Raw genomic sequence first — 25,560 nt, 5'->3', positions numbered from 1 at the left:
GATCGATGTGCATTGACCTTGGAAAGAAATCTGAAAGGCAATGAGACAACAGACCCTTGCAAATGTGGAGAGCTAAGATAGGACATCTGGGTTATTCATGAAAGGTTTAACATGGGAAATCTAGATAGAAGGCACCTTGACAACCCCATTCTCGTTGCAAATCCGCGCATACGTTGAAAGGTGCACACTCGCTCCCCATAAATATCTGCCTGCTTTTCCGAGCGCTATGCTTGGGTATCAAGGGGCTCTTTGGTATCCACTTAGCTGGCTGGGCTTGCTTTGGTCACAATGGGTCACCTTCTTAGAGTACTAAGAGAGAAAATCGTGGAACGGATACCTCAAAGACGCGGCTCTTACTTGCGTGCTCCATAGGCCATAGGCCATGTGCTATTGTGAACTTGGTTTAAGAACTCTGTGCCTGGCTGGCTTCTGCACTGTTCTCCGCCTGAAACTCCTTGATTGCCTTTTCGGTAACCCTCATAGCTTCAATACCGACAGGAACACCGAGATAGATCATCGATTGTAAGATGGCTTCCCTAATCTCAACCTCTGTCAATCCATTTCGTAGAGCTCCCTTGGTGTGAAGTGCTAGCTCTGGGTAGGCCTTTTGCGCGGTCAGGAAGGCCAAGGCTGTAGGGTAGTTAGTAATGAGCCATCAATCGTCAACGTAGTTGAAACACATACTGAGCAGGCTTCTCTGCTTTCTGTCTAGTCCGGGACGTGTCCAGACTGTGCCCCAAGCATATTCGGTGATAAGTTCCTGGGCTGGCCTCCAGTACTCGTTCTGGAGCGACTCAACTGCCTTGGTGACGTATTGTTCGCCCAGGACCTCACCGCGCACAGCGAGGCCCTTCTTGAATGTTTCGTTAAACTCTTGATCTTGAGACATGGTTGTTGCGAGAAGCTGTGGCTGCAGTGAGGGGTTCTTTGGCTAAGCTTCTGCTTTCATGCTGAAGTTGGGATCGGTTTGGTTGCATGTGACTGATGGTGCGGGATGCTCCGGGATCGGTCCGGATGACCGAGGTCCCGGGTCCGGTTACGGAACGTTCAGATTTCAACATCATCCTAGTCTTGAAACCTTGTAGCACCGGTTTGGGCTTTAATAATACTTATTTAAGTAAACTCGGCAATATTTCCGCCTTCCCGATGGTTGTCGATAACTGGCCCAGAAGTCAGTAGATAGGAATGGCGAAATGGGAACGGACAAGGCAAGGAGGGATCTGGTCAGTAAGTCCGTAATTCCATGTCAATTTTCTCATCTTACCATAAAGTTATCTTATTCTTAATCTATCCTATCGCTCCAGGGAATAAGAGAGATTTTAACAAAGCACAGGTATATTGTTAGCCAGGTATAGTAGGAAATCGGTATTACCCTAGGTAGTTGCAGTAAAAGAACATAATCCTCCTCACATGACGTCATTAAACTTGCCGCCTTAAAACGCCACAAACCACCAAATAGCATCGTAAAGCATCATCATCGAGCCTCCTTGTCAGCCTGCGACTGTCCGGGTGTTGTACATCTTTCATCATCGTTTGCTTCCGTAAGACTCCCAATGACGATCCGATAAACCTCATCATCCCAACGTTTCGTGTCCACGATGTCGCTTAGGACCACGTTAGTTCACGATCATGGCTGATTGCTCTGGGGCTTCGGGAGCTGTAAGGAGGATGTACTCACTATCTCACTTGCTCATGCTCCTGTTTGCAGTCATCGTCGAGTTCTTGTAGGCGCTCCGTGCCTCTATCATTGTCGCCGAACTGGATAAACTGAAACATGAGCGTTGAGGGGTCCTCTTTGGCCTCGATGAGGCGGTCGATTGACGTCTTGATGATATGCTTAACGTCGTTGAGCCTCTCCCATACCCCATCTGTGCACACATAGATGCTGGTGGGTTTGATGCGCTTGTTGTCTGGGAGAACTGCTTGCAGGATATTGTTCAGGCAGATCTTCATGCTGCAGCTCCCCTCAACTAGTTTCATATTCCGGATTGCCGATTCAACTTGGCTGCTTGTTGAGCACTTCAGCGGCTTAGTGGAATCTGAAGCAAAGAATAGAAGCGTGGGCTTTTTGCTGGCCACCTTTGTGATATAGCTGATCACTCTGGCAATTTTGGCAACTTGATCCGCGTGTGGCTTCATTGAAGTGAAATTGTCAATGAGGATAACCTAAAAAGCATTAAGTCACCGGAAATCTCTCTGGTAATTAGCTCACATACCTGAGAGCGGCCACGAAAGTCCTTGATCTTGCTCCGAGCCGAGTCCATTCCAGGGAGGTCTGTGACTCGATCCAAACGTCTGCCTCGCAACCTGTTCCAAGGCACCCAACAAATCGGACTATTACTTCTCTTTATTCCCAGCCTTTCGTACATGACGTCAACTGGAACTGGGACGCGGGTTTCAGGCGTGTGAGTGGCGTTTTCCCCGGGCTGCGTGGGGACAGGGCGTGTTGGTGGAGCTGTCATTGCTAGGGGCTGTGGAGGATTGGGCGTGCGCTCCTCTGTGTCCTTGGTAGATGGCGGTATCTTACCCGGGTCGTGAGACAGTGGGATCTGTGGCAGCAGCGAGGAATCCTCAAGAGCTTCGCGTTCCGCTTCTTTGATGACTCTCTTCACGCGAGCCATGAGGGTATTTGCACAAACCCGACTATCTGCATGTGTCAACATGTCCGATAGAATGAAGTTACTTATCCTCTCTGATATGTGATCGTTCCCTCTTTTGTTCTGTAGAACCCTGCCGTGAAACTGGGAGATAACCTCAAGAACGTCTTCGCCATTGTGGAAGCAGGCTTCGAACCCTCTGGCTTTGATGTAATCCAGCTTAGCGATAGCCTGCCTCCTGCATTCCCGATACTTTTCGCGGCCATCTTCGCCAGAAATTGACCAGACAAAGGCATCGCTGAAGACGGCCCCGAGAGACCATACATCAACACTGGTTGTCACTTTAGGCCTCACCACCTTTTGGATTGCGTAATTGGGGTAGCATTCTGGAGCGCCTGCGAGATGACGCGTTTAGTGACATCAGCTACCTCACGGTTGCGAGTTACTAGTACTCACCATACATGCAGTTGCCCTCGTTGTCAATGGTGAATTGTTCATCAGGCTTCGAAACTCTCCTGAGCTCGGCTAAACCAAAGTCGGCAAGCTTGAAACGAACATCGAACCTGGACTTGTCCCGCGGTGGCGACTTCGGTGGGTGAGGGAAGACTAGGATGTTGGCTGGCTGGATATCCTGATGGACTCTGCCTGTGGTTAATATCTTCTCTCAACATGTTGCTGAATACTTACGCCAGGTTGAAACCGGCTGTAGAGCTTCCCTCGAGTGGTGACCTGTCCAAGTTTTGGACCGCGTGCAAGGCTGGAACGAGCTTCAAGAGCTCACGCCAGAACATTAAAAATTCATCCGGAGTGACCGGAGGGAGGTTGCGGAAAAAGTCCAGGAGGGAACCCATGGCAGCGTACTCGAGGATGATGATTCGTGTCTCTGTTTCCTCAAAAGAAAACGAACCGTAGTGCTGGGTGATATTCTTTTGAGCCTTGTGCATTTCAGAAAGCCTTGAGTAGAAATCGGCTTCAGCCTTGTAGAGGCTCTTCAAGCCGGAGCCCTTGTAGATCTTGAAGACGACATGGGTGTCCTATGCTGCGTGAGTGATTGTCTTCCAAGGGAGATAGGCACGTACCTTATTCGCCGTATTGTTGCACTCGGGGTGAACATGAACTTTTCGAATGGACGGTCCATCACCACGCCATGCCTTGTCTCTGAGAGATTCAAGGTATGTCACGGGTAGAATCCGACGCGTAGGTAGGTCTCGCTTGTACATCAGAGAGTCGCTGAACTCTAGAGGGCAGAACATCCATTGTTGGTCTACGAATTCTTGAAGCGACGGAGACATCTCGGGCGGGAGTTCAGTGAAGGGCAAATTGAAGTTGTCATAGTTTTTGCTGATGAACAGGCTGATCTTGTCGGGCTGGCCGATGTAAACCAAGATGGAGAAAACGCAAAGGAACCTTTCAGTGATTTCGGCAACGGGCACATGAAAGGAGAAAGATTCGACAACCTCTTTGACACGCTCTGGAGTCCAGTATGTTTTGAGAAGGAGTGGAGGGACATATGGGCATTCTTCTTTTTTGCCGTTGACGCCGGGCTTCTGGGATTTGTGAGCCCACTCACGAAAATGACCGATGGGCTCGTTGTCCATGTCTGCCTCCGAATGCCGATGGTGGATGGGTTGTCATAGAAGGCAGTGTAGGAGACCTAAATAACTAGAGTTCAGGCATGAATGAAAGCTCAAGTTGAACCTGTGTTTTGTAGTAGGCACTCTGCTCGGGTAGTGGTTGATCTCTAATAGTTCTACGGAGTGAAGAGGGAGTGGAGAAAGCAGGGGGGGAGAGTAGGGGGGCTGGAGTATGGGGAGTAGGGGGGAGGGGGAGAAACAAAGTGGGGATCACAACAAACCACACACCACGAGTCAAGGTTGATGGCAAGGGGAAATTTTGAGCACGCAAATGCGAAATAATGCAGCGTGTGTGGAAAATGGGGGCTGTACTTGGACCACCATACGAAAAAGCTCCCGTATCCGGCTAGAACGGTAGGATTGTGCGGCTTCGCCCCCCTGGTTGCCTTGTCTGCCTTTTCCAGATCCGCTCGTCTTACAGCCTTGGGGTCACAAGTTTGGAGGTGGCTGAGTTGACTGCCATGCAAGGCGGTCTTAGGAACACCTAGATGTGGCTCTGGTAGTGAGTTACACGCGTGAAAATATCCAGTGAAACCGCCCTGTTGGTTTCGAACACCACCTGTCTGCCCTGTTGAAGGGCTCATGAGACTCAGTTCATGGCTGAGCCATGGCAAAGCCCCGTAAACTCTGGCAAGACATTCAGTCAGGTTGCCTTGCTGCGCAATAAACAATGATGACCCGAGGCGGCTAAAGCAATGGTGCTGCCATGTGGGTGGGCCAGGATGTCGATAGTTCAAGGCACTGCCGAGATTCATGGGGTAGGAACCGGTCACGCACATATAATCGTCGTTATGGGCAGCGGGGACTTGAAAAATTACTCACAAAAGAAAATTTGCATTCTAGTCCATTCTATATCGAGTCTATAAGGTGGAAAACATCCCTCAAACGCCCCCAGAAAGATGCGCCATGTCACTACTCACTCACACCTGATCAAGTCCTGCCCGGTCGCGAGCTCGCCTTGATAGACACCGAGAGAGTATAATCCACAAAGCAAAGGTAAGGAACATCAAAGGAAGACATATGGAGATGAATAGTTGAAAGGCAAATGCGTGGAATTCCACCGAATCGCTAACATTTGTTGCATTCTCGTTTATCTCGACCAGCCCGCTTTGGAAGAATGTCTAGATTAAAAGTTTCAGTGTAAATGACCAAAAGACCGCGGGGCTTGGCGTAATTCTTACAGCCACAAGCATTGCGGGAAGAAAGGCGAGTGTCACGAAGGTAATGACGTGCATAGAGATGGTCTCCTTCTCGGTCTTGACGGCGATGCCTTCCATCTTCTCGGATTGCACTTCCGAGCTTTCGGTAAAGATACGGCCGATCTGAACGTTCCTGTATTGCAAGATGCCGTCAAACTGTAGCAAGAATACGTCAGCGGCCGGACCGATCTCTGGAAGGGGTGGGTTTCTTACCAGGGCCTTGCCCTCCTGCAGCCATGCCATCAACGACTTTACCTGAGTGTTTCGTATTTGAAGATTTTTCCTAATGCGATGAACGCCCTGAATAAAAGACGCGATCTCTTTTTTGCAGGCATCCCTGATTTCGGCGGGAAATTCTTCTCTTTCCTGCAGTCCTTGGTAGGTCTGTGCAATATCGCGCAACGTTTGGTCGTTGAGATCCAAGACCAAGCGAAAGCGTTCCAGCAGCTCACCAAAATAGTAAAGTTGCTGCACCTCCTCGAAGGAGAAAGTATCAAGAATCATGAGTCGATCAATCTGGTCCTTATCGTTTGTTTTGGCGTCCCTCAGCAGCTGGGATATTGAATGGGAGGAGACAGCACCCGCTTTGTCTGCTGCATCGCCGTACGAATTCGGCGGGAAAAGCCATTTCCAGATTCTTGTTTTTAGGCTTGACGTTACCGGCATCACCTGCCCAGGAAGGCCGTTTGTAAAGGTTCTGGAAAATGTAGATGCTAGTGTGAAGGCTCGTCGCACACCTTTCGGTCGACCGTCAATTTGGGCGGTCTGAGCCTTCGTCAAGACCCCGCGGATCTTGGCCTCGATATCATTGATGCACTCTCGCCAATCCTCGTCACACCATTCCAGGTGAACCATGTGAATTGTCAAAGTTGCCGCAAAGCACCCTGCTAGACTGCACATAGCCTTGGGTCCCAGCACTGGGAATTCATTTGATGCTTCTTTGAGTCTATGCTCCATTACTTTGTTTGCTTTGAGGTTAATCCAAATGGACTTGCCGGTTCCAAGGTCGAATGCATGGTAGACGGCCATCTGGCGAATGTTGTACGTCGTTTCGCCTTGAAGACTAACGTCTCCCTCCAATGAGCGCAGAAGATACTGCACACGCAGCTCACGGCCTGAACGACCGAGTTTAGGGATATCTAGTAACCGTTCGCTACTTACATCCAGGGTGACATGGCTGATGAAGCCCGTCATGTGATAGTCGAGCGGCTCATCTGTAGCACCGAACGAGGACACAAAGTCCAAGAATTTGGGATCGACTTGATGGAAACAGCAGATATAAGAAAAGCTCTCGCGGGAACAGCCTAGCTCAGCGCGAGAGTGAGCTGCCTTGATGAAGCTAACCCGTGTTAAGACAGAATCGAATTTTGAACAAGCAGGGCAACATACATGAACCGTGATTTCGGGTCTTTCCGGTTGATACGTAAATGTTTCCTCAGGTCAAAGTAGCGCTGGAAATTCTTTTCCTGATAGACTAATTTGGAGTCAATATTAAGCAAATGCCTCGGACCTTCAGATCGGGTGCTGACCATCATCGCCATCGCTTAGCTCTAGGAGACCAATGTTCTCAGCTGTGGGGTCAAACAACCTCTTCTCGTCATTTTTCAGCCATTGGCGGTAGCGTTCAAGGATGCTGCTTAGCTGCAAGGGCCTCAAAAGATTACACGGGTAACGTGACCAATTTTCGCACAAGTCAACAAGGCGGTCGTGAGGATCCATGGCCATGGTTGGCACTGGTGGGGGACATATCTTGTTCCGACATGAGAAGTGGCTCCGGATTTACTACTTAAGTACCCATAAATCCCGCCTGCATCCCTCTATCAACTAAAATGAGGCTAACATAGCCGCAGATGGTGGGCAGTCTCACCTGCCGAGGCCACCATCCGACGCCCGAGTACCACAGCGCAGCGGCACAGTGCAAACGCATTGAATCAGCTGTAATTTCATTCCTAGATGGGGGCCTTCCACTTCGTCAGACCCTTCAACTTTCTGATTCCCTCTTTGTGGTCCTGTGTGTGGCGGTAAGTGACACGGTTGGGGCAGGGAGTTGGGAAATCCACATACACTCGACAATTCCATGCCGGCAGGGAGGCTGATAACAAGGTACCCATTTCGAGACTACAGGCCAAGCCCTGGTTAGACTAAAGTTCCCTACATGGCGTCAATCGGCCTTACCGCGACTGTAATGCTGTCATTTCTGATAGTGTATCGGAGCCAGGCCTCGACCACTTGTGGGGTCAACTGGTACGAAGGATATGTCACTTCCTCCATATCCATGGTGTCGTAGAATTGGGTGTGAGTAGATGAATGGTTAGGCGGAATTTGCTTCGCCACGGCGGAGTTTTAAAGCTGCAAAGCAGCGCGATGCGCCCATGTCTTGCCTAGATGAGGCTCTGCTGGCATTAGGCGGGGTGATAACGAGATTCCCAACTGCTACGGCGGTGACGGCTCTGTTTCATTACGATAGAATTTGTAATGGCAGAATCTTGCATGCGTCCAGTTGAATTATTTCACACTACACCCAGTTTCATGCCGTCTCGGTGAAAAGTGAAGTGACATTTTCAGCCCATGGACAACTCATCCTTAATCTGTAGCCAACCGGCTCAGCCCCCCGCACAAGTCAGCCTCACTTCAAGCAAAGGCTCGACTAGAATCATGATCTGATTTGCTGGGCGGTCGATACTTGTCAGGCCATTTGTGTATGCTGTGAAACCGTACAGCTCACTGCGTCGACGCCACAACTACGTATTGAAATTACAAAACAATGATATCTCGAGAGCCTTGTTTTTTTTCTCGCAAAATTCTGCCTTTTCAATGTGCCTGCCTTCGGGTGGGCAGTTTGATAACGATTCACCGTATTTTGGCACTGCCGAGCCTGATTTCAAGCTCAGGCACATGTCGGGTTGGCCGAATTTAAATGAACTGTTGGCTCCGAGGTGCTCAGAGCGACCTGCAATGTCTGGCCACATGCTCCCATGGTACGACGCGTGCTGGCTCGAAAAAAGAAAAAAAAAAAAAAAACCTTTGGAGTAGTAGCCAAAGCCCTTTGGTTGAGTCAGGTTCTGTGTTTTTTAGGAGCAGCCAGATAACGCCAGGATATGGATCTGGGCATCTTGACAGGGGAACTCGGAATGGTGCCTTGGATGGTATCGAGTACTCTCTTTCCCATTCATCTAGAACTTTGCTCTTCTGGGCATGGCGTTTGATCAGCCCTGAATATTACTATGTGAATGGTCAGACACTACCAGTACCTGATCTACTTGAAAGGTGCTACGGCCTATTGTGACTCTTACCCTTACCCACGCAGGGGAAATTGTGAGTAGCACAAACGCAGTGACCAGCACAACAGTGGCATCATCTCAGGTGTCGCACACCGCTACGACTCGCAGTATAGTTTCGAGCAACCAATTTAGGTTACCTGACAGTAATGTTCTCATGCTAAATGGATGAGGTTAAAGTAAGACATAGGAGCAAGGCACCAACCCGCAAACATGTGACCCATGTGCGCTCTATCAACTACCCCGCCCCTGCCATGAGTGGTTCAAAGCTGGTACTGCGGATATAGGCGAACCAATACGCAGAAGCCCAAGATGACGGGACTATGTTTAGTCGCCACTGTTTCTTGGTATTTTCCCGGGACCTCCCAGTGGCCTCATCCCTGTCAGAACTTGCCTCTTGGCCCCAAAAGTAGAGGACCTCGATCGTACTGAATATGCTATCTTGCGCGCAAGTCTTTCATTTTGCAACATTTATGCCTATATGACCATCTGAACTCATAGAATCCGTATCACCTTGCTTTGTGTTAACAGGCGTTAGCCTACCAGTTAGGAAGAATACCTCCCAGAAAGAGGTTTTAGCCTTCCGGGCTCATAATTGTGGAACACAGCAGACCACTATGCCAAAGGCAAAAGTAGAAGATACCTTCTGTTATTTGCAGAGGCAATTAGGTCATTTATGCTGCTCAACAGGTTACCATGTTGTGGCTAATCGTGCCCTTTACTCCCGTCTTTGGCATTCGGGCTGGAGAGGAGAATATTAGTAAACTAACCACGGTTAGATAACTTTGACATCTCACGTGTTCGAACCCGTTCCGGGTCATGATTATCCTCGGGATACTTCCGTTCTTCCGATATCGCGTGCCAACATGACCATGCTTTAGAAGGCTGTTCCTGGCTCTTATCATTTTAAAGTCTACCAATGGCTGATGCAATTGACGCGATGTCAGGATGCGATGTGTTATCTGCGAATCAAAACTGTTCGTCGATTGCGTGATGGGCTTTAGTGGGAAACTTGTGCGAACCGAGACCTCGCGAGATCAAGTTTAGAATTGCGTGCTCTGGGGGGACTAGAATCCCTGGCGATCTCTTGTTAGCGAGGAAGAAGTGCCGGCACATTTTTGAGAAAATAAATGAGGATGACCTACCCCATCATCTTGGCTGTCAAGCGTTGGTCATTTTCATGCAACCACTTGTCGCACAGCATCTCATCGACGTCGTCAAGAGAAGTGATAGCTGATTGCTCGCTACCATGGCACTTTCAGGCGTTCCCGAGCTCGTCAAACGAGCCTCGGATTCAATCGAACCCCCACTACCGCAATCGGCCGGATATGTCGTTGTCATCGTGGTTGGCTTCTTGATTGCGTTTTTCATGATGTTTGCCACCCATGTCTTGAAGAAGACGGTTGGAGAAGACAACAAAACGACTGAAATGTTTATGACGGCGAACCGACGGGTTGGAACCGGACTGACAGCTTCTGCCGTCATCTCTTCCTGGCTTTGGAGCACGGCTATGTTGGGAAGCTCCCTCGTGGGATACAACTTCGGTGTTGCCGGTCCGTTCTGGTTCGCAGCTGGGTGAGTATCCAAGTCATCAAGTGAGCTAGTTCGAGCACTAAGAGTTTGCAGATGTTCACCAATGATCGTCTTCTTCTCATTGCTTGGCATTGCCTGCAAGTTGAGGGTTCCAGAGGCTCATACTCTACTTGAGATTGTAAGAATTCGATACGGCACAGCCGGCCACCTTGTCTGGATCGCACTCTGCCTCATCAATAACATTATCGCCATCGCAAACATGTTGCTGGGCGCTAGTGCTGCTATTACTGCGCTGTGAGTGCAATATTTCCGATGCTGTGACCATTCTGATCGTGGATAGGACGGGCATGCACATTATCGCAGCCACTTTCCTACTGCCTGTTGGCGTGGTTCTCTACACCTTCGTCGGTGGTATCAAGGCGACCTTCTTGACAGACTACTTCCACACGTTTGTTATCACCATTATTATCTGTTTCTTTACCATCAAGACGTTCTTGACACCTGAGATTGGGTCGCCCTCAAGTCTATTCCAGCTTATCGTCGAGGCTGGAAAGGCAAACCCTGTTGCGGGCAATGAGGACGGTTCCTATCTAACAATGACGAGCAAGGGGGTAAGTAAAGTCAATAAGTAACTCAACTGCCCGGGCACTAACATTCAAAGGCCATTTACTTTGGTATCATCCACGTCCTCGCCAACTTTGGTCTTGTCATCATGGACACCGGCTTTTTCGCAAAGGCCTTCAGCGCAGCCCCTCAAGCCGTGGTTCCAGGCTACATCGTCGGGGGCATTGCCTACTTTGGCATCCCATGGTGTCTTGGAACTCTGATGAGTCTCTCAGCTATTGCGCTCGAAAGCTCCGAGCGATTTCCCACGTATCCTCGCCGCATGTCGATAGTCGAGGTTTCGAACGGCCTAGTCATGCCATATGCTGCCATCGCGATCGCAGGCAAGGGAGGCGCGGTCGCCGTCTTGCTTATCACATTCATGGCTGTGACTTCTACCATCTCGGCCCAAGTCATTTCGGTATCGTCGATTATTAGCTTCGATATCTACCGTCAATACTTCAACCGGGACGCTACGGACAGGGATGCCATCCGCTGGAGCCACTTCGGTGTTGTCTTTTTCGGCCTTTTCTCAGCAGCCTTTTCCACGGCTCTTTACTATGGAAATGTCGATCTCGGTTGGACGCTGTACATGTTGGGAGTCCTGACTTGTCCTGGCATTTTCCCCACAGTATTCACGATCCTTTGGAAGAAGCAGTCGAAGGCCGCCGCCATCATCTCACCTCTGCTGGGCCTGGCCACTGGCATTGCTGTTTGGCTGGGAAGCGCTTCTTCCATGTATGGAGAAGTTACAGTGGCTTCCACCGGCCAGACTTTACCATGTGTTTATGGAACGGTCGCCTCCGCCCTGAGTCCTGCCCTCTACTCTGTGGTTATTTCTCTCATCAAACCGGACAACTACAACTGGGCCGATTTCCGAAATGAGCGCCTTGCTTTTGACCAGACAAAGACTGCAGGACAAAGCGACGAGCCAGTATCGCATGAGGAAAGAATTGTGAGCTACACAGCTGATAAAGCGAAGCTTAAACGGTGGGGAAAACTCGCCGCGGTTTGGTCGCTAGCCACGTTCTTAGGACACTGGGTTCTTTGGTAAGTATAATCACATGCATCGCTTTAAGTTATGAGCACTGATCCATTCATTTAGGCCGCTCCCTATGTATGCTTCCAAGTATGTCTTTGGAAAGGGATTCTTTGACGCTTGGATCATTGTGGCCATCATCTGGGTGTGGATCACCATGTTTATTGCGGGCTTCTACCCTATCATTGACGGTTGGGGTCAGCTGAAGTATGTCTATCAGCAGCTGACAGGGGGCACGCCTGATGCAAAGGACCAGGGTAGCAGCTCTGAAGCACCGACGATTCGCGAAGAGATCATGAGTGACCCCGAGAAGTGATTTAGTTGATCGAAATCTTAGATTGGTAGTGTGAAGAAGAGTTGTTTCGGGAAACTTGAGGTCAATCCTGGCTGGACCTGAACACTCATAGAGCAGAGATTCACATAACATGAATGTTTTGAGGATGTCGCCAGTGGATCGAGCTGACTGTGACTACTAGCTGCGTTGTTGCCGGGCATTGCAGTCTGAAGTGATGCAGAGGCCCTGGGGTGTCTATTGGGGGCAATGAAGCTGAATAATGTTCTGCTAGAGGGAAAACCTATTCGCTAGACATCTCAAGTCTCTAGATTGAATCACGGGCCTTTACCGTCTTGGGTTTTGATGCGGAAATGCATCGATGACGGTGCTCATTGTTCTTTTGAGCGACGACCAACTTCATAGCCGTGATGAAGATTAGCAAAGAAATCTCTGAATATCTATAGAGAAAGTCAAATGCTTCAACAGTCACGTAACGAATTGGTGAATCAGTCTTCAGCTTTAAGTATATAAGGCGAGCTTGGCACCGGGGACCATCGACCAAACGCATTCCAAACATCAACCAACCCTGCGCACAGAATCCGCAATCTCGAAAACACATCGACTTCCCAACATCACACTACACTACCGCCAAGATGCCCGCCGAGCCCGAGCACATCCACATCATCGAGAAGAAGGAGTTGACCGCGGTCGAAAAGGTCAAGGAAGCCCTTGATGAGATCTATGGCAAGGGCATGACCGAGGTCGAAGAGGATACTTCCAAGTTCGTCGTCAAGACGAACAAGAAGGACCCCGAGAACCTCTTGAAGGAGCTCAAGGAGAAGGGATGCTAAGGTCGCTGCGCCAAGGGCGTTTGCGGCTAGCATACGCATCGCTCGATAATTTGATCAGGGTAAAAGGGGCGATATCTATTAGCTAGCATTTGCAACAGTTTAAAGGCTTGTTAGAGCCCAAATCAATCGTTTTCAACCATCCTCTCTAGCATCTACTATGTGCCACGTGTCTCTATTAGTAAAACGCATAGATATTTGAGTTGAAAGTCGGTATGACATGTTATATGGAGAATCTATGTCCGCAACCTGGCGGTGTATAGCGTACGGTCCGAGACCGACGAGTCTGGGCCGTGTTCGGGCTTCGGTGAGGTTAGACCACCTATCGGGAGGCCCGAGTGACAAGCGGTAGCGAACAGGTTAGTGCCCACTCTCTGGTGGATTTTCCTGCCATTTCCAGCCACGTGAATGAGGTGTATGCTATGTGAATGCAGTTTGTGACGGGACTCTCGGCTGCGGTTGAGCTTCTCGACTATAGCACCCGTATAAACCCATTCCGTGAACCACCTCTCCCACCCTTTTTTATCACCAACTGTCGATATATACTTCTTGACTAACTAAATAAGCATAATATGGTGGGAAAACATGTCACCCGCTAACCTTGTCGGGCGGGCCGAATGAGTTCGTCCCAATCCTATGGAATACGAAAAGCTTGAATCCCCTTTAATCCTCCGGCTCATGGATCACGGTATTTGTAAGAATGAAACACGCTCAAAATGCCACCACTGACGTTGAGACGTTTCTAGAACGACAGGGTTGTTCCATTGGTGGAATCATCATTATGCGGCACTTCGGAGTGGGTCGATCCGTCCGCCTCATTTGGGTAATTATGCTTATACAGACCTATATAAGAAGGGACTACATGTCTTTGTTGGCATTTTGTTAGAGCAGCCAGTCTTGGAATATCTACAATCATGGCGTTTCTGAAGCTTACCCCGACTCTTCTCCTGGCTATCCTCAGTGGGGCCTCTGCCAAGGACATCTTTGTCTCCCCTACTGGCTCTGGTTCTGGTACCCTCGATGCTCCCTATGGCTCTATCCAGTCTGCCGTGAACGCGGCCAAGGCTGGTGACACCATTTACTTGCGAAAGGGTACCTATGCTCCCACGACAAACATCCAGTTCAAGACGAGCGGAAGCAAGGGCTCCCCCATCACCGTTCGACCTTACCAGAGCGAGAAGGTTGTCATTGACGGTGAGAACCTTCCTGGGTAAGTTTTATCAGTCATCTAAGGAGTATTCAGTCGACTAATAACTAAAAGTACTCCCAAGAAGCTGGATGAGGCCCTGCCCAACGGTGAGCGCGGCATCTTTCACATCCAGAACGCCAACTACTGGTCCTTCTACAACCTGGAGTATGTATCCATCCTATAACCTACTAAACTCCCAACTTACACATATTTAGGTTGATCAACGGCCCCTACGGCATCTATGCCCGTGATGCCTCCAACAACTACTACGAGGGTCTCTCCACCCACGACAACTACGAGACTGGGTTCCAGCTCGAGGGTGCTTCCGCCAACAACGTTGTCGTGAACCTCGACTCTTACCGCAACCGCGACCCCCGCAAGAACGGTGAGAGCGCCGACGGCTTCGCCTGCAAGGATGGCACGGGTGAGGGCAACGTCCTCCGCAACGCCCGTCTCTGGGACAACGTCGATGACGGTCTTGACCTGTTCATGTTCGGCTCCCCCGTCACTCTGGAGGAGGTCTACGCCTGGGGCAACGGCTACAACCGCTGGGGCTTCAGCCCCTTTGAGGGTGATGGCAACGGCTTCAAGCTCGGCATCAAGAACAACCCTCCCGCCAACCACATTGTCAAGAACTGCATTGCCTTCGACAACCTCAAGAAGGGCTTCATCGATAACGGCAACCCCGGCACCCTGACTTTCGAGCGCAACACTGCCTGGAGCAACGGTGACGTTGGCTACAACATGAAGAGCTCCTCTTCCAAGATGAACAACAACATTGCTGCCTCCAACGATGTCGGCCAGGTCAGCTTGATCAGCAGCGTCAAGGCGTCCGGCAACTCTTGGAACGACGGCACCACCTGGAACGACAAGTCCTTCAAGAGCACCGACTCTTCCACCCTCAAGGGTGCTCGTGGCAGCGACGGTCGCGTCAAGGCTAGCGATTTCCTTATCCCCACCAGCGGCAAGGCCATTGGTGCTACTACCAAGGCCAAGGTTTAAAAAGTGAGGAGATTTGAGACGTTTACGATGTACATATTATTCAGAAAATAGCGGTTTGAGCCCTACGTTTGTCCGTTTTGACGGCTGTATATACAAACATTTATAGAGAACGCCAGCGATTTCGTTCCAGAGATGTCTCTTTTTCGCATTCGTAGAAGTGTATGACCATTCCTTAAACAAGCTCGACCTTGGAAACCGCTGTACCAGAAATCTCCTTGCACCGTTTGCACATATCATTGCGAGGCTTGTGGTTGGCTACGGGGATATCCTGGGGAATCCACTCACTGTATATCCCGATCCTCGTGAACTGCCCCTGTCCTGTCGATTTAAGTATCAATCCGAACCGGGTATCACTCCCAGGTCCCATGCTGTTTTCTGGCCCCAAGTGAAATAGCAGCTCTAGCAACCAGACCGACATGGACTTTGCTTTTATCTTCTCTTCCTTATCCAGAAAGAGCTCCACCGAGTGCTCGCCACCACCGTCGTGGCGAAAGCGAGCCTCTCCGGATGAAAGCTTGAGCGTTGTGTGGACCAGAGGGCCGTTGATGGTGATGCGGCTGCTTGCGACACTTCCGAAAGGCAATAGAGCATTCCCAACTTTGACTTCAGCCTCCAAGATGCTTGCAGTTTCTTAGTGCGTGTCTCTCCCCCACGTTTCGGGCTGCCAGTTTACTTCCATCAAATGGGAGGCCCACAACCTCTGTTCGTTTTTGACCAGATTTGACACTCCAGAGAAGTCCCCGAGTGAGTGACGGCTTCCATAAGCCGGCCACATACTCGGACGACGATAGACCGGCCGCTTCGGCGAACCGACTCGCCACAGCTGCGACAGCATTCAGTCTATCACTGGCGAATGTCAACTGACGCGCCGAATACTTTGCCACTGTGTTTGCCCACTCCACTCGCAGAAGGTCATCAGTTGGCGAAGGCAGCGTCCCAAAGCGGTGTTTCTTGCCAGAGCTGTTGCAAAAGTATGAGGCTCTTTGACTCCCATAGTCGATGATCCTCTCAGATAGAGCCTGTTCCTGAAAGGTCCATGCTCTTGTGTCGATGGGCTCGTCTACGGGACCCTTCCACTTGACAGCCTGAATAATGTTGTAATCTCCTTCAGGGCCTCTGATTGGCAATGCTACTCCTGGAGCTGGATGAAGTCTGTCATGTAGGAACCCTCCGTGGCAGGTGGTGGCGCAAGACGCTGATAAAGTAATAAGGGCTCCTTGATAGACTTCGGGCATCTTGTTGATCTCTCGAGCTTTGTCGTTTTCGTCATCCTGGATGATACAGATCGAGTCTATCCAGAGATATGGGAGGTTTAATTCGCGGCATGTACGGATGGAATCGCGTAGAGTCAGTGGCATATCGTCAAAGTCGATGGACTGATAGCGGTTCTTGACGTTTTGGCTGGTCGTCTGAGCCTTTTGAGGGCCACCCCAGCAGTAAGACAAGGCGGCCCAGGTCGGGCTACCTATGGGAGCTGAATCGACTAGGCGGAGGTTTTGAACATCCACAAGTCGAGAGGGGGGTGGCAAGGAAGTCCGAGTGCACTCAGCATGAGAGCTCAAGCATTCATCCAACGACGTTTGCATGTTCGTGAACGCTTTCTCGGAACTGACGGTCGGCTGAACAGCGTGCGACGTGAATTTGTTCCCGCAAGAAGCATCTGGTTGTACAATCAGAGACAGCTCGCTACAAACTCGACTGACTCACCCTTATGAGGCCATAGGCTAAACCTCGTTACGCCCATCGACAGCCAACTCTCCGGAGGACCATTTCGCCTCCAAGCCCCCTCTATAGTCATTTCATGGCTACCATCTGCCCTGCGAATGTACCAAATCGTAACGACGAGAGTGAACTGACGAGCAACATCCTCATTCACAACTTTCACTAGCGTCCGAGGTATGAGATCCTTCTCAAGAGTGACAACGCAGGGTTGAAAGAGTGCGCAGTCGTCCGACGTTGCTTTGAAAATCTGTGCTCCGGGGATGTGAAAGAGACCCAGGTTGGTTTCGCGATTCTTGGAGGCCTCGGCCTTGGCAGTGTCTACGATGAAGGTCTCGCAGTGCTGGCACGTGTGGAGGCGGTATTGTTTAGCTTTTTTGCGGAATCTATCCATGGTTTATAGTTTTACTTTGTCAAGTTAGAGAAGAGGGGTCTAGAAACTGATTCGTCTGTTGGTATAGGGTGGGTGAGATCAACTTAACGGGATAAATGACGGACCGACTGTCCAATGAGACCTAAAGGTCCAATGCAGTAAGAACGCCACAATACTTTTTCAACCAACTTGACTCATTTAGAAGAGACACATCGTTTATCATGCTCTGGAGTTTGCTTTGGTTGATCAGGCACGGATTGTAGTCCAACCTGAGCCTTACAATCTGTACCTTGAACACTGACCAATAGGATGCAAATTACCGAATACGGCATTTTTGCCTAGCGCTTACGCGTGAGCAAAATGGCGGATTCTAACGTGACATGAACTCCTCCAATGCATAATCACCACCGCTTTCTGGTCATTCCACTCAAGCTCGGCAAAGAGCACATAACAGCCACTTCGGTTTCCTAACAGTTGGGTCCCTGCAGTCATGGAGCCACCGCAAGTCACCATGCACCGCGATGGCTCCGTCACCAAGACCCGACGCGGCCTACGAGTCACCAGGGAAAAGCATCAGGGGATATCGTTTGTCAACGCAACTACTGTCGCAAAAGTCACAGAAAACGCACATTTTCCCACTACAAAGCTCAAGTTTGTTCCGGAGAAGCGGCAGAATCCCCGACAGGCGCCAAGGCTGGTGACTGATGATGACCTGGAGCGTGTGCAAGGGGGTGAGAACCGACGAATAGCGCCCAGAGCGGATTCAGATAATCAAGGCAGAGATGCAGCCAAAGACACTTATTCGGCGATCCCATATCAGTCTGTCGCTAGCAGAGTTCCCAGGGAATCGCTATCTTTTCCATTGATCAAAGCATGGCGCCAACTCAACGAGGCTGGTACTTGTTATGTCCCATCACCTTCTGGCATTACCCTACCAGATTGGGCCTTGCATGGGCTTCCTGCAGAAATCCCCGACGAGGGAAGAAAATGCTTCCACGCGTATCTCTTTTCGTGTCCCTTAAGGCATTACCCATTTGAACAGCTGCAGGTCGTTTCATGGCAACCGCTGTCTATGGATCAAAGCCGCTTTGAGCGACTGATGTTAGAGCCGTTGATGCTTAACTGTACTATGACAATGGGGGCCCTGTTCCTCCTGCTGAAGTCTGGGACAAGGGAGTTAGCAGGGTTTTCGATGCATTCGGCCAAATTATGCGCTTTGGTCAACAAACTGCTGGGAGACAAGGAACAGACCATCAGCAAGATGGTGGTCATAATTCAGTCAATTGCGAGCTTGGCTATTCTAGCAGTAAGTTCTTTGTCGAAATATGTTATTTTTACTTACTGACACGGCGGTGCAGACATTTCTCGGGCTGTACGACCATTGGTTGGCCCATCTAAACGGCCTCAAGCTGTTGGTCCAGGCAGCGGGTGGCTTACAGGTCCTCCCACTACCTGTTCAAATACTCGTAAAAAAGTGAGTTTTCCAGCTCAAACCAGCACTTACTGGCACTAACCTACCTCAGAGCGGATTTAAAGGGGGCATCCGAGATAGTAACGACACCCTTTTTTACCCAAGCACGCTTACAGAGACCAATCTCAGAAAGTCTCCCTCGAGACCGTCGGATGGCCATCGAAGCCGATGTTCAACTGGCAATTCGCCCATACGATGGTGCATGCGATAATTTGTGCGATACAATCGCCTCTTTGGCTACCCTTGTTGCCACAATCGACTTTGCAGCATCACAGCGAGGGTCGCTGATATTTGACCCACTTGCGCTTACGGAAGAATATCATGGCATCGAATATCGCCTGTTGATGACTTCAGTCCCAATACAGACTCGCTTAGAGGCGCTAGATAGGTGTTTGAGCGGGGGTAATGCACTCCAACACCATGACAGCCTCTCGTTTGGGTCGCCTAGCGATATGCAACATGGAGCCAAAAGGTCTGTTGACATAATCCTTCGTCTTGCAGCTCTCTTCTTCCTCAAGATGGTCAAAGGGGGTCCACCTGACACTCTATACGGGCTGGTCCACATGATGCAGATCTTGAACGAGCATATGCGCCGTATCACCCATCTACCTTTATCCATGGCAACTAATTCCCCACACGGCCTTTCCAGGAGCGCTCTCATATGGATTGCTCTTATGGCAGATAAGATATTGAGGAGGAGTGATTCTGAGGGATGGAACTGGGGTTCAAGGAGAGTCGATCGGCATATCCCTCGAGACCTTTTGGTATGGGCCTTGAGCGGAGGAGGCGTCCGCCAGGATGATTTCCGACTGTGCCGCATTTTGGACTTGGGAAGATTCGAGGTTGGCGTATGGGACCCTCGGGCACATATTGAGCAGATCCTGGCATCTTAACATCCACTTTGAGATAGGTCCGAGGCTGCAAGTAAGCAGGAAGCTCCAATTATCCAATAGACCCCAGTTGAAGAGCTTAGCGAGGGCCTATCTCGCCTTGAAGACCGGGAAGTGTGGAGTTGGTGACACTACTACTGCGTTTGGCAACTTTAATTCGATTGGCTAGCTTCAAAAGTCCCATGTTGTGGACTTAGGACGTGTTCGTCGGTTAAGTCGGGGGGGGGTTGTATCCTCCTTGTTTCTTGAACCCCCCTGGACAGTGGATAATTCGGTTGGCTGCTGAACTTTGATCTTTTGTTCTTCTGATCGAAACCAATCGGTGCGCCTTACCTTTGCTCCAAAGGCCGGGGGGGGGGGGGGGGGGGTCAGGAAACAACGGAAGTTCACGACCCCCCGACTAAACTGAACTGGCTACTTTACCCATGAAAGATTTTTCATGCTACATGATGACATGCTACACGACGACATGGGTGTTTCTAGAGGCGTTGGTTTGCGAGGCGGCCACCCTCCTGTGTTTATAAATAAAATCCCAAGGCCCCTTCTGAATTGACACTCTCATAATCCCACCTCACCACTATCTATGCTAGGTGCCTGTGACCAAAACTTTTGATAAGAGCTAACACACTGTTATTGACACAACTCTTTCCGAAGATATCTCACAGAAGGGTAGATCAGGCTTGGATTCTCACAACAGACCCAAGACTCCCAGCTGCACTCGCCATACAACTCTCCTCTCCCAGCATGTCAGAACTCACCCATCGAGCAGTCCCCAGAGACTCTATAGTTCTCGTGACTGGCGCGAACGGGTTCTTGGGCTCACATATTTCTGACCAATTCCTTCATTATGGCTATCGAGTCCGTGGTACCGTTCGCAACCTCGAGAAGAATACCTGGCTCGAGAAACGGTTTGAAGAAAAGTACGGAGCTGGGCGGTTTGAACTCGTTCAAGTTGCTGATATGGCTGCTGAAAAGGCCTTCTATGCCGTAACCAAAGGCAAGAAGGCAAGCCTGCTGACGTTGATGATCCTCGCTAATAAAGTCAATAGGTGCATCCATCGTCGCCCACACAGCCTCCGTCGTGTCCCTTGATCCGGATCCCAAAAATACAATCCCACTGGTTATCTCTGGTTCACTAAACGCTTTAAAGGCAGCGTATGATGAGCCAAGCGTGAAGCGGTTTGTAGCCACCTCGTCCTCTGCCTCCGTATATAACCCACTGGATGAACCTGGCGAGGTGACCCAAGACACCTGGAACGAAATAGCAATCCGAAATGCCTGGAAGGACCCGCCATACGAGCCTGAAAGAGGAATGATGGTGTACGCCGCGGGTAAAGCGCAGGCAGAAAAGGAGATTTGGCAATTTCACAAGGAGCACCGTCACGAGCGGCCGGATCTGGTCGTAAACACCAGTGAGCAACCCCCTTGATCACTGCCGACTATCTAGGTACTAATTCGCATGAGTTCTTCCTTGCACTAATCTGGGCAGTTTAATCGACCCAGTTAACCAAGGCTATACCAGCACATCCGCCTTTATCCCGCTACTTTGCAAGGGTGAAACAATGCCCATGCACCCTTTCTTTCCCCGCCGTACGTGTCTGACACTAAACAACTATAATGGTCCTAACTAACGTGCCTGCAGAATACTACGTCAACGTTCAAGATACGGGTCGACTTCATGTTGCCGCAGCTATTCTTCCAACTGTGAAGGACGAAAGAATTTTTGCATTTGCTGGAAGATTTAACTGGGACAAAGTTTTGTCCATCTTGCGAGAAGTTCAACCCACCAAAACCTTTCTAGATGCTTTTTCAGGTGGAGATGATCCACATGAGATCCAAGGCCGGGATAGGGCGGAGAATCTACTTCGTGTACTGGGTCGCCCGGGGTGGACGAGTTTGGAGGAATCAGTCGCGGACAATATTCGGGACTTGTAGACTGCCTGAGATCACTATGATCATATTGCGGCACCGCAGTTGTTTGTATTACGGCCAACAAAGGATCGAGAATGTTGTTAGAGGTTGCTTACACTCAGTCATGCTAAATTTGTCTTTGCTGCCTCGTCAACCCTGTCTTACGGAGACGTAAGGCGTGATAGTGGCTGCTCTTAACTGTTGGCCGTCTTCCATACCTGGACAGCAAATCCTACACTTTGGCTGAACAAGCCTGACCATGTCAGAGAATGGAATCTGAAACCGTATTCATTCGGCTATGCCCGGGAATGTCGAGGCTTTTAAGCTTCTTTCAGCCCGGTTCCCTGCCGCAGATCAGCAGGCTGTCACCCCTATGCTGTCCGGCAGTAAAAGCTGAAGCTGAAGCTATGCAACGTTCTCTTCTGGCCCCTGAAAAGGCAGCTCCGTATGCATGGATGCTCCTTTGCCGAAGACGTGTCGTGTTATTGTGGTGCGGGCCCCAGAAGGATGAAACATGCGACTTGTGTGGCTGTGTCAATGCTTCCTTTGGACTGCATAACCTACACGACTCATAAGCTGCTACCGCCTTTTTACGACTGGTGATAACTTCATTGTGGCTCCACCTGTTGGCTCGGTGTCGAAGTGAGCTGGCAGGCGCAGTTTTGGGCGACGGGCCGACTGAGCAGTTGGAAAGCCCAAGATTAGATCATTGTTCTATGTGTAGAGGATCAAAGGATTAGAAAGAGGAAATTATTGCGATGGCCAGCGAGGCAGAACAATACTCAAGCAACAGTTTATAAGGGACGGTATTTTTCTAAAATACTATAGATTTAGCTCTTCATCATCCTCACAATCACCAACGCAGCCCCCCAATCTATCACCACCGCCATCTTCTCCGCTCCCAGCACTTGCTTAGTCCATCACCATGAAGACCAACGCTTTCATCTCCGTATTCTCTGCTACCATGGCTTTTGCTTCAGTGAGTTGACCACGCAGACTACCATGTGAAGCTCTGCATGACTAAAAGATATCAAGGCGATTCCTCAGACCAGCAATGTTCCAAAGGTTGTCAGCGCCCCCATTGACGGCTATGAAATCGCCCCCATGAAGTGGACTGGACAGGTCGATAAGCGAAGCGAAAACATTACTCTTGAGGGCACCCTGGAGGAAATCACCGTCAAGGCCCGAGAGATCAACCCAGACTTCGGTGCCTCTCCCTCGGTTGAGAAGCGCGGCGTGAGTTCTCTCAACCTTGACTAGATCCATGGCTAATTCTTTGGTGGTTTAGTTCGGAAAGATGAACTGCGGCTGGGGCGGAAAGGGCCGTGCTGGTGTTCTGGCCATCAAGGAGGGTATCGACTATCTCCAGGGAATCGACGGCTATTGTGGCCTAGATGATGGCCCTTACAAGTGTGCTCGCGTCAGCTGCTCATGGGACTCTGCTATTTGGCTCTGCAATGACAACGATACCCCTCTTCGCGTTCCGTGCAAGGACCTCGGTCCCTTTGCCGCCAAGATTCGCGAGGATTGCATGTCCAGTGGCTGGTCCGAGCCCATGACTCAAGGTACGCCAAGACGAAGAACGTTGTATGATATTAAAGCTAATGCTCGACCTAGGCCAACTCTTCGGCGACCAGGGCAACTGGAATGTGATTGTTGGCAAGGACAGTTGCTAAACAAATAGTGGTGATGCAAGCGATGGGGTAGTGGATGAAGGGTGCCGGCACTCGACGAGATTGATGATCTAGACGACATGAGGGACGAAACGAGCATGGACTGGTGTTGGGCATTTCTCTTATCATTATGCAATTTTTGTATGCAAAATCAATTGACAGAAGTCTGATGGTAATTTATGTATGACATTTTCGGCTCCTGATACCAACCTGAGTGATCTGGCTGGGATTGATAACAACAAGATCTAGCTTACGGCAGTCGAGGCTGTTGGTAACCTTCGCTTCTTGGAGCTTTTCGAATCTGAGCTTGAAACTTGTGCTACGGAAGCCTGCTACGATTGCTTGTCCTGCTGTGAAACAAGAATTCTGGCCACGCACTTGCTTAGCTGATACGCAGCCATCCAAGCACGAGAAACAGCTCGTATTACCCTCCTGAAACCTGTTCAAGGCTTGATTCACCGCTCCGTGTGTCCTGATAGCTCATAAGCCATCCCTGGCTGCTCCAGCTCCGCGGCCCGCCTCGCCGTAGAGGGTCTGGCGGACTGAACGGAGATCGGCGTCGCTCTCTGGACTATGCAAAGTTCTGGAAGGTCGCTATGACTTTCGCCCTCTATATGAGCGCCTCGTGTCCTAAAGATAGGGCTGAGAGCATTATGACGGTTGAAGAGGACCCAGATTAACACTCCAACCGTTAATACACCAGCTGTGACGCCAAGACCGACGCCAGCTTTCATTGCAGTACTCCAGCCGCCGGGGCCAGAATTCTCACCTCCATTGCCGCCGACGGGCGGACGAGCTACGTCCGTGCTAGTTGTATTGGGCGGTAGTGTTTTGGCCTCTTCCCAGATACCGGCGGCCGACTTGTAAACTTGTATGATCGCTCCGTCGACCCAGTAGTAAATCCAGACCTCGCCGGGGACCTTTGACCGCGACACTACTGCTATGCCGCCACTTCTTTCGTCCGCCTTCGACCAAGTTGACTGGCTACCATTTGGTCCAAGAATCCATTCACCGTAAGTGCTGGACTCGCGAGCCTGATACAAAGTCGTGTCCGTGCCGATATAGTAGACTTCTCGTAACCCGTTCTTCGTTACTGCCAGCCCAATAGCTTTAGTGTTGGGGTTCCAAAATGGTAAAGAGAAGTCAGCGCTGGCTGTGTCGTCGAATTTCATCTGACTGGGTGCGGTCTCGTTTGTCGCGTTACCCTTCAAGGGGCGCGGGAAACTCCCTGAGAGTAATTAGTGATGCGCTTGGGGTGGAAATCTAGCAGCCAGAGATGCCTTACCAAGCTGCCATAGATCATCTTGTGGCAGGCGCGCAACTTCAATGTCTCCAGAACCTCGTGGGGCAACCACTGAGATGTCCTTGCCCTCGTGATAAACTGAGGCCAAAGCCATCCCATGGTCGGTATCCTGAGAGACCCTTCCTGTATCCGTCCACAGCTTTGCGTCCTGCTCCCACGACATCATCATTATTTGTCTGTCCGCGTTGTGGTAAAATAGTCGATACTGTCGATATCCAACTTGATCCACCAAAAGCTCGACGGACAGCCCGGTTCTTTCGTGGACCGAGCCAACACGGGCTATCAAGGAGGGGTACGATTCGGCCGTGCGATTGAAACGGCCAGTCTCCATATCGCACTCGTAGAAACAGTTCGCTATTTCGCCGTCTTCGTTTTGGAAGAAAACAGAGGCCTGAGAAGTATGAGTAAGATCGACTTCCGATGTATACCACCAATAAGCATACCAATACCTGTGTTCCATCCCACCAGCCTGCTGCGGCTAACGCGGTCCCATTCTGGGGGCTGCTGAAAGTTGGGAGCACGTTTGGGTTTTCAACGGGGAAGACGGGTTCATCGAGACTATTACAATTGCTGTACAGGATCCTGCCAGTATCCGGGTCTTGTGCCGCAGCTTGGATGCTTCTTTGTGTATAGAAGGCATACAGGTTTGATGAGCGGGCAGTTTTAATGCTGAAAGCTAGATAAAGGGCAGTAGCCACAAGTCGGCAATGCAAAAACGTCATGGCGCAGACAGTGCATCGGGGTGTGAGTTGGGCAGAAATAGTGGCTGGGGGAGGCTTCATTTAAGGAGAATCTCTCTTGTGTAATACCAACACTCACGTGTCTTAGGTGACCACGCGGACTTCTAGACTTCACTCGGGGCAGGGGCAAGTTGGTGGTGACGAGTCTCTCACAAAAGCTACAGGGGTGGATTCGAGTAAAGGACCGAGTTACTGTGATACGCAGGCGATCGTCCTACCTCAGAGCTCTCACGTAATTTTGCATCCGCCCCCATGTGTTACAATTGTTATGGCCACTATGTTAA

The 25,560-nt window shown here is 50.3% G+C and overlaps 10 protein-coding genes across 10 annotated transcripts; 5 read left to right on the top strand and 5 right to left on the bottom strand.

Annotated features, from left to right (window-relative positions):
• Positions 1-403: 403 nt before the first annotated feature.
• On the bottom strand, positions 404-889 carry NECHADRAFT_52308 (uncharacterized protein; the record flags this gene model as incomplete). The annotated part of the gene is made up of 2 exons (XM_003042650.1): positions 404-630; positions 685-889. The coding sequence occupies 2 exons, from the start codon at positions 887-889 to the stop codon at positions 404-406; spliced, it is 432 nt and encodes a 143-aa protein (XP_003042696.1).
• Positions 890-1,474: 585 nt separating this feature from the next.
• NECHADRAFT_52172 (uncharacterized protein) lies at positions 1,475-4,195 on the bottom strand (the record flags this gene model as incomplete). Its single annotated transcript, XM_003042649.1, has 6 exons — positions 1,475-1,604; positions 1,679-2,166; positions 2,217-2,992; positions 3,054-3,236; positions 3,298-3,631; positions 3,677-4,195. 6 exons carry the CDS (start codon positions 4,193-4,195, stop codon positions 1,475-1,477), a joined length of 2,430 nt encoding a protein of 809 aa, XP_003042695.1.
• Positions 4,196-5,151: 956 nt separating this feature from the next.
• On the bottom strand, positions 5,152-7,701 carry NECHADRAFT_52101 (uncharacterized protein; the record flags this gene model as incomplete). Its single annotated transcript, XM_003042648.1, has 5 exons — positions 5,152-5,352; positions 5,413-5,586; positions 5,644-6,755; positions 6,960-7,201; positions 7,586-7,701. 5 exons carry the CDS (start codon positions 7,699-7,701, stop codon positions 5,152-5,154), a joined length of 1,845 nt encoding a protein of 614 aa, XP_003042694.1.
• Positions 7,702-9,957: 2,256 nt separating this feature from the next.
• Positions 9,958-12,182, top strand: NECHADRAFT_97276 (uncharacterized protein; the record flags this gene model as incomplete). Its single annotated transcript, XM_003042743.1, has 6 exons — positions 9,958-10,283; positions 10,335-10,535; positions 10,582-10,852; positions 10,903-11,894; positions 11,950-12,090; positions 12,134-12,182. 6 exons carry the CDS (start codon positions 9,958-9,960, stop codon positions 12,180-12,182), a joined length of 1,980 nt encoding a protein of 659 aa, XP_003042789.1.
• A 1,737-nt stretch (positions 12,183-13,919) lies between these two features.
• On the top strand, positions 13,920-15,196 carry NECHADRAFT_52321 (polysaccharide lyase family 9; the record flags this gene model as incomplete). Its single annotated transcript, XM_003042742.1, has 3 exons — positions 13,920-14,215; positions 14,267-14,359; positions 14,410-15,196. The coding sequence occupies 3 exons, from the start codon at positions 13,920-13,922 to the stop codon at positions 15,194-15,196; spliced, it is 1,176 nt and encodes a 391-aa protein (XP_003042788.1).
• Positions 15,197-15,368: 172 nt separating this feature from the next.
• NECHADRAFT_86631 (uncharacterized protein) lies at positions 15,369-17,620 on the bottom strand (the record flags this gene model as incomplete). Its single annotated transcript, XM_003042647.1, has 5 exons — positions 15,369-15,816; positions 15,974-16,856; positions 16,904-17,301; positions 17,414-17,430; positions 17,591-17,620. The coding sequence occupies 5 exons, from the start codon at positions 17,618-17,620 to the stop codon at positions 15,369-15,371; spliced, it is 1,776 nt and encodes a 591-aa protein (XP_003042693.1).
• A 179-nt stretch (positions 17,621-17,799) lies between these two features.
• On the top strand, positions 17,800-19,652 carry NECHADRAFT_86630 (uncharacterized protein; the record flags this gene model as incomplete). The annotated part of the gene is made up of 3 exons (XM_003042741.1): positions 17,800-18,594; positions 18,647-18,762; positions 18,812-19,652. The coding sequence occupies 3 exons, from the start codon at positions 17,800-17,802 to the stop codon at positions 19,650-19,652; spliced, it is 1,752 nt and encodes a 583-aa protein (XP_003042787.1).
• Positions 19,653-20,393: 741 nt separating this feature from the next.
• NECHADRAFT_86629 (uncharacterized protein) lies at positions 20,394-21,584 on the top strand (the record flags this gene model as incomplete). Its single annotated transcript, XM_003042740.1, has 4 exons — positions 20,394-20,690; positions 20,800-21,061; positions 21,153-21,239; positions 21,292-21,584. 4 exons carry the CDS (start codon positions 20,394-20,396, stop codon positions 21,582-21,584), a joined length of 939 nt encoding a protein of 312 aa, XP_003042786.1.
• Positions 21,585-22,485: 901 nt separating this feature from the next.
• Positions 22,486-23,236, top strand: NECHADRAFT_86628 (uncharacterized protein; the record flags this gene model as incomplete). Its single annotated transcript, XM_003042739.1, has 4 exons — positions 22,486-22,539; positions 22,596-22,796; positions 22,849-23,125; positions 23,178-23,236. The coding sequence occupies 4 exons, from the start codon at positions 22,486-22,488 to the stop codon at positions 23,234-23,236; spliced, it is 591 nt and encodes a 196-aa protein (XP_003042785.1).
• Positions 23,237-23,688: 452 nt separating this feature from the next.
• On the bottom strand, positions 23,689-25,258 carry NECHADRAFT_52084 (uncharacterized protein; the record flags this gene model as incomplete). The annotated part of the gene is made up of 3 exons (XM_003042646.1): positions 23,689-24,461; positions 24,519-24,927; positions 24,980-25,258. The coding sequence occupies 3 exons, from the start codon at positions 25,256-25,258 to the stop codon at positions 23,689-23,691; spliced, it is 1,461 nt and encodes a 486-aa protein (XP_003042692.1).
• Positions 25,259-25,560: the final 302 nt, after the last annotated feature.

The sequence above is a fragment of the Fusarium vanettenii genome (genome assembly GCF_000151355.1).
Source record: "Fusarium vanettenii 77-13-4 chromosome 11 genomic scaffold NECHAsca_32_chr11_3_0, whole genome shotgun sequence".
Taxonomy (NCBI): Eukaryota; Fungi; Ascomycota; class Sordariomycetes; order Hypocreales; family Nectriaceae; genus Fusarium; species Fusarium vanettenii.
The sequence above is the reverse complement of the archived record's forward strand: the minus strand, read 5'-3'. Positions and strand labels throughout refer to the sequence as shown.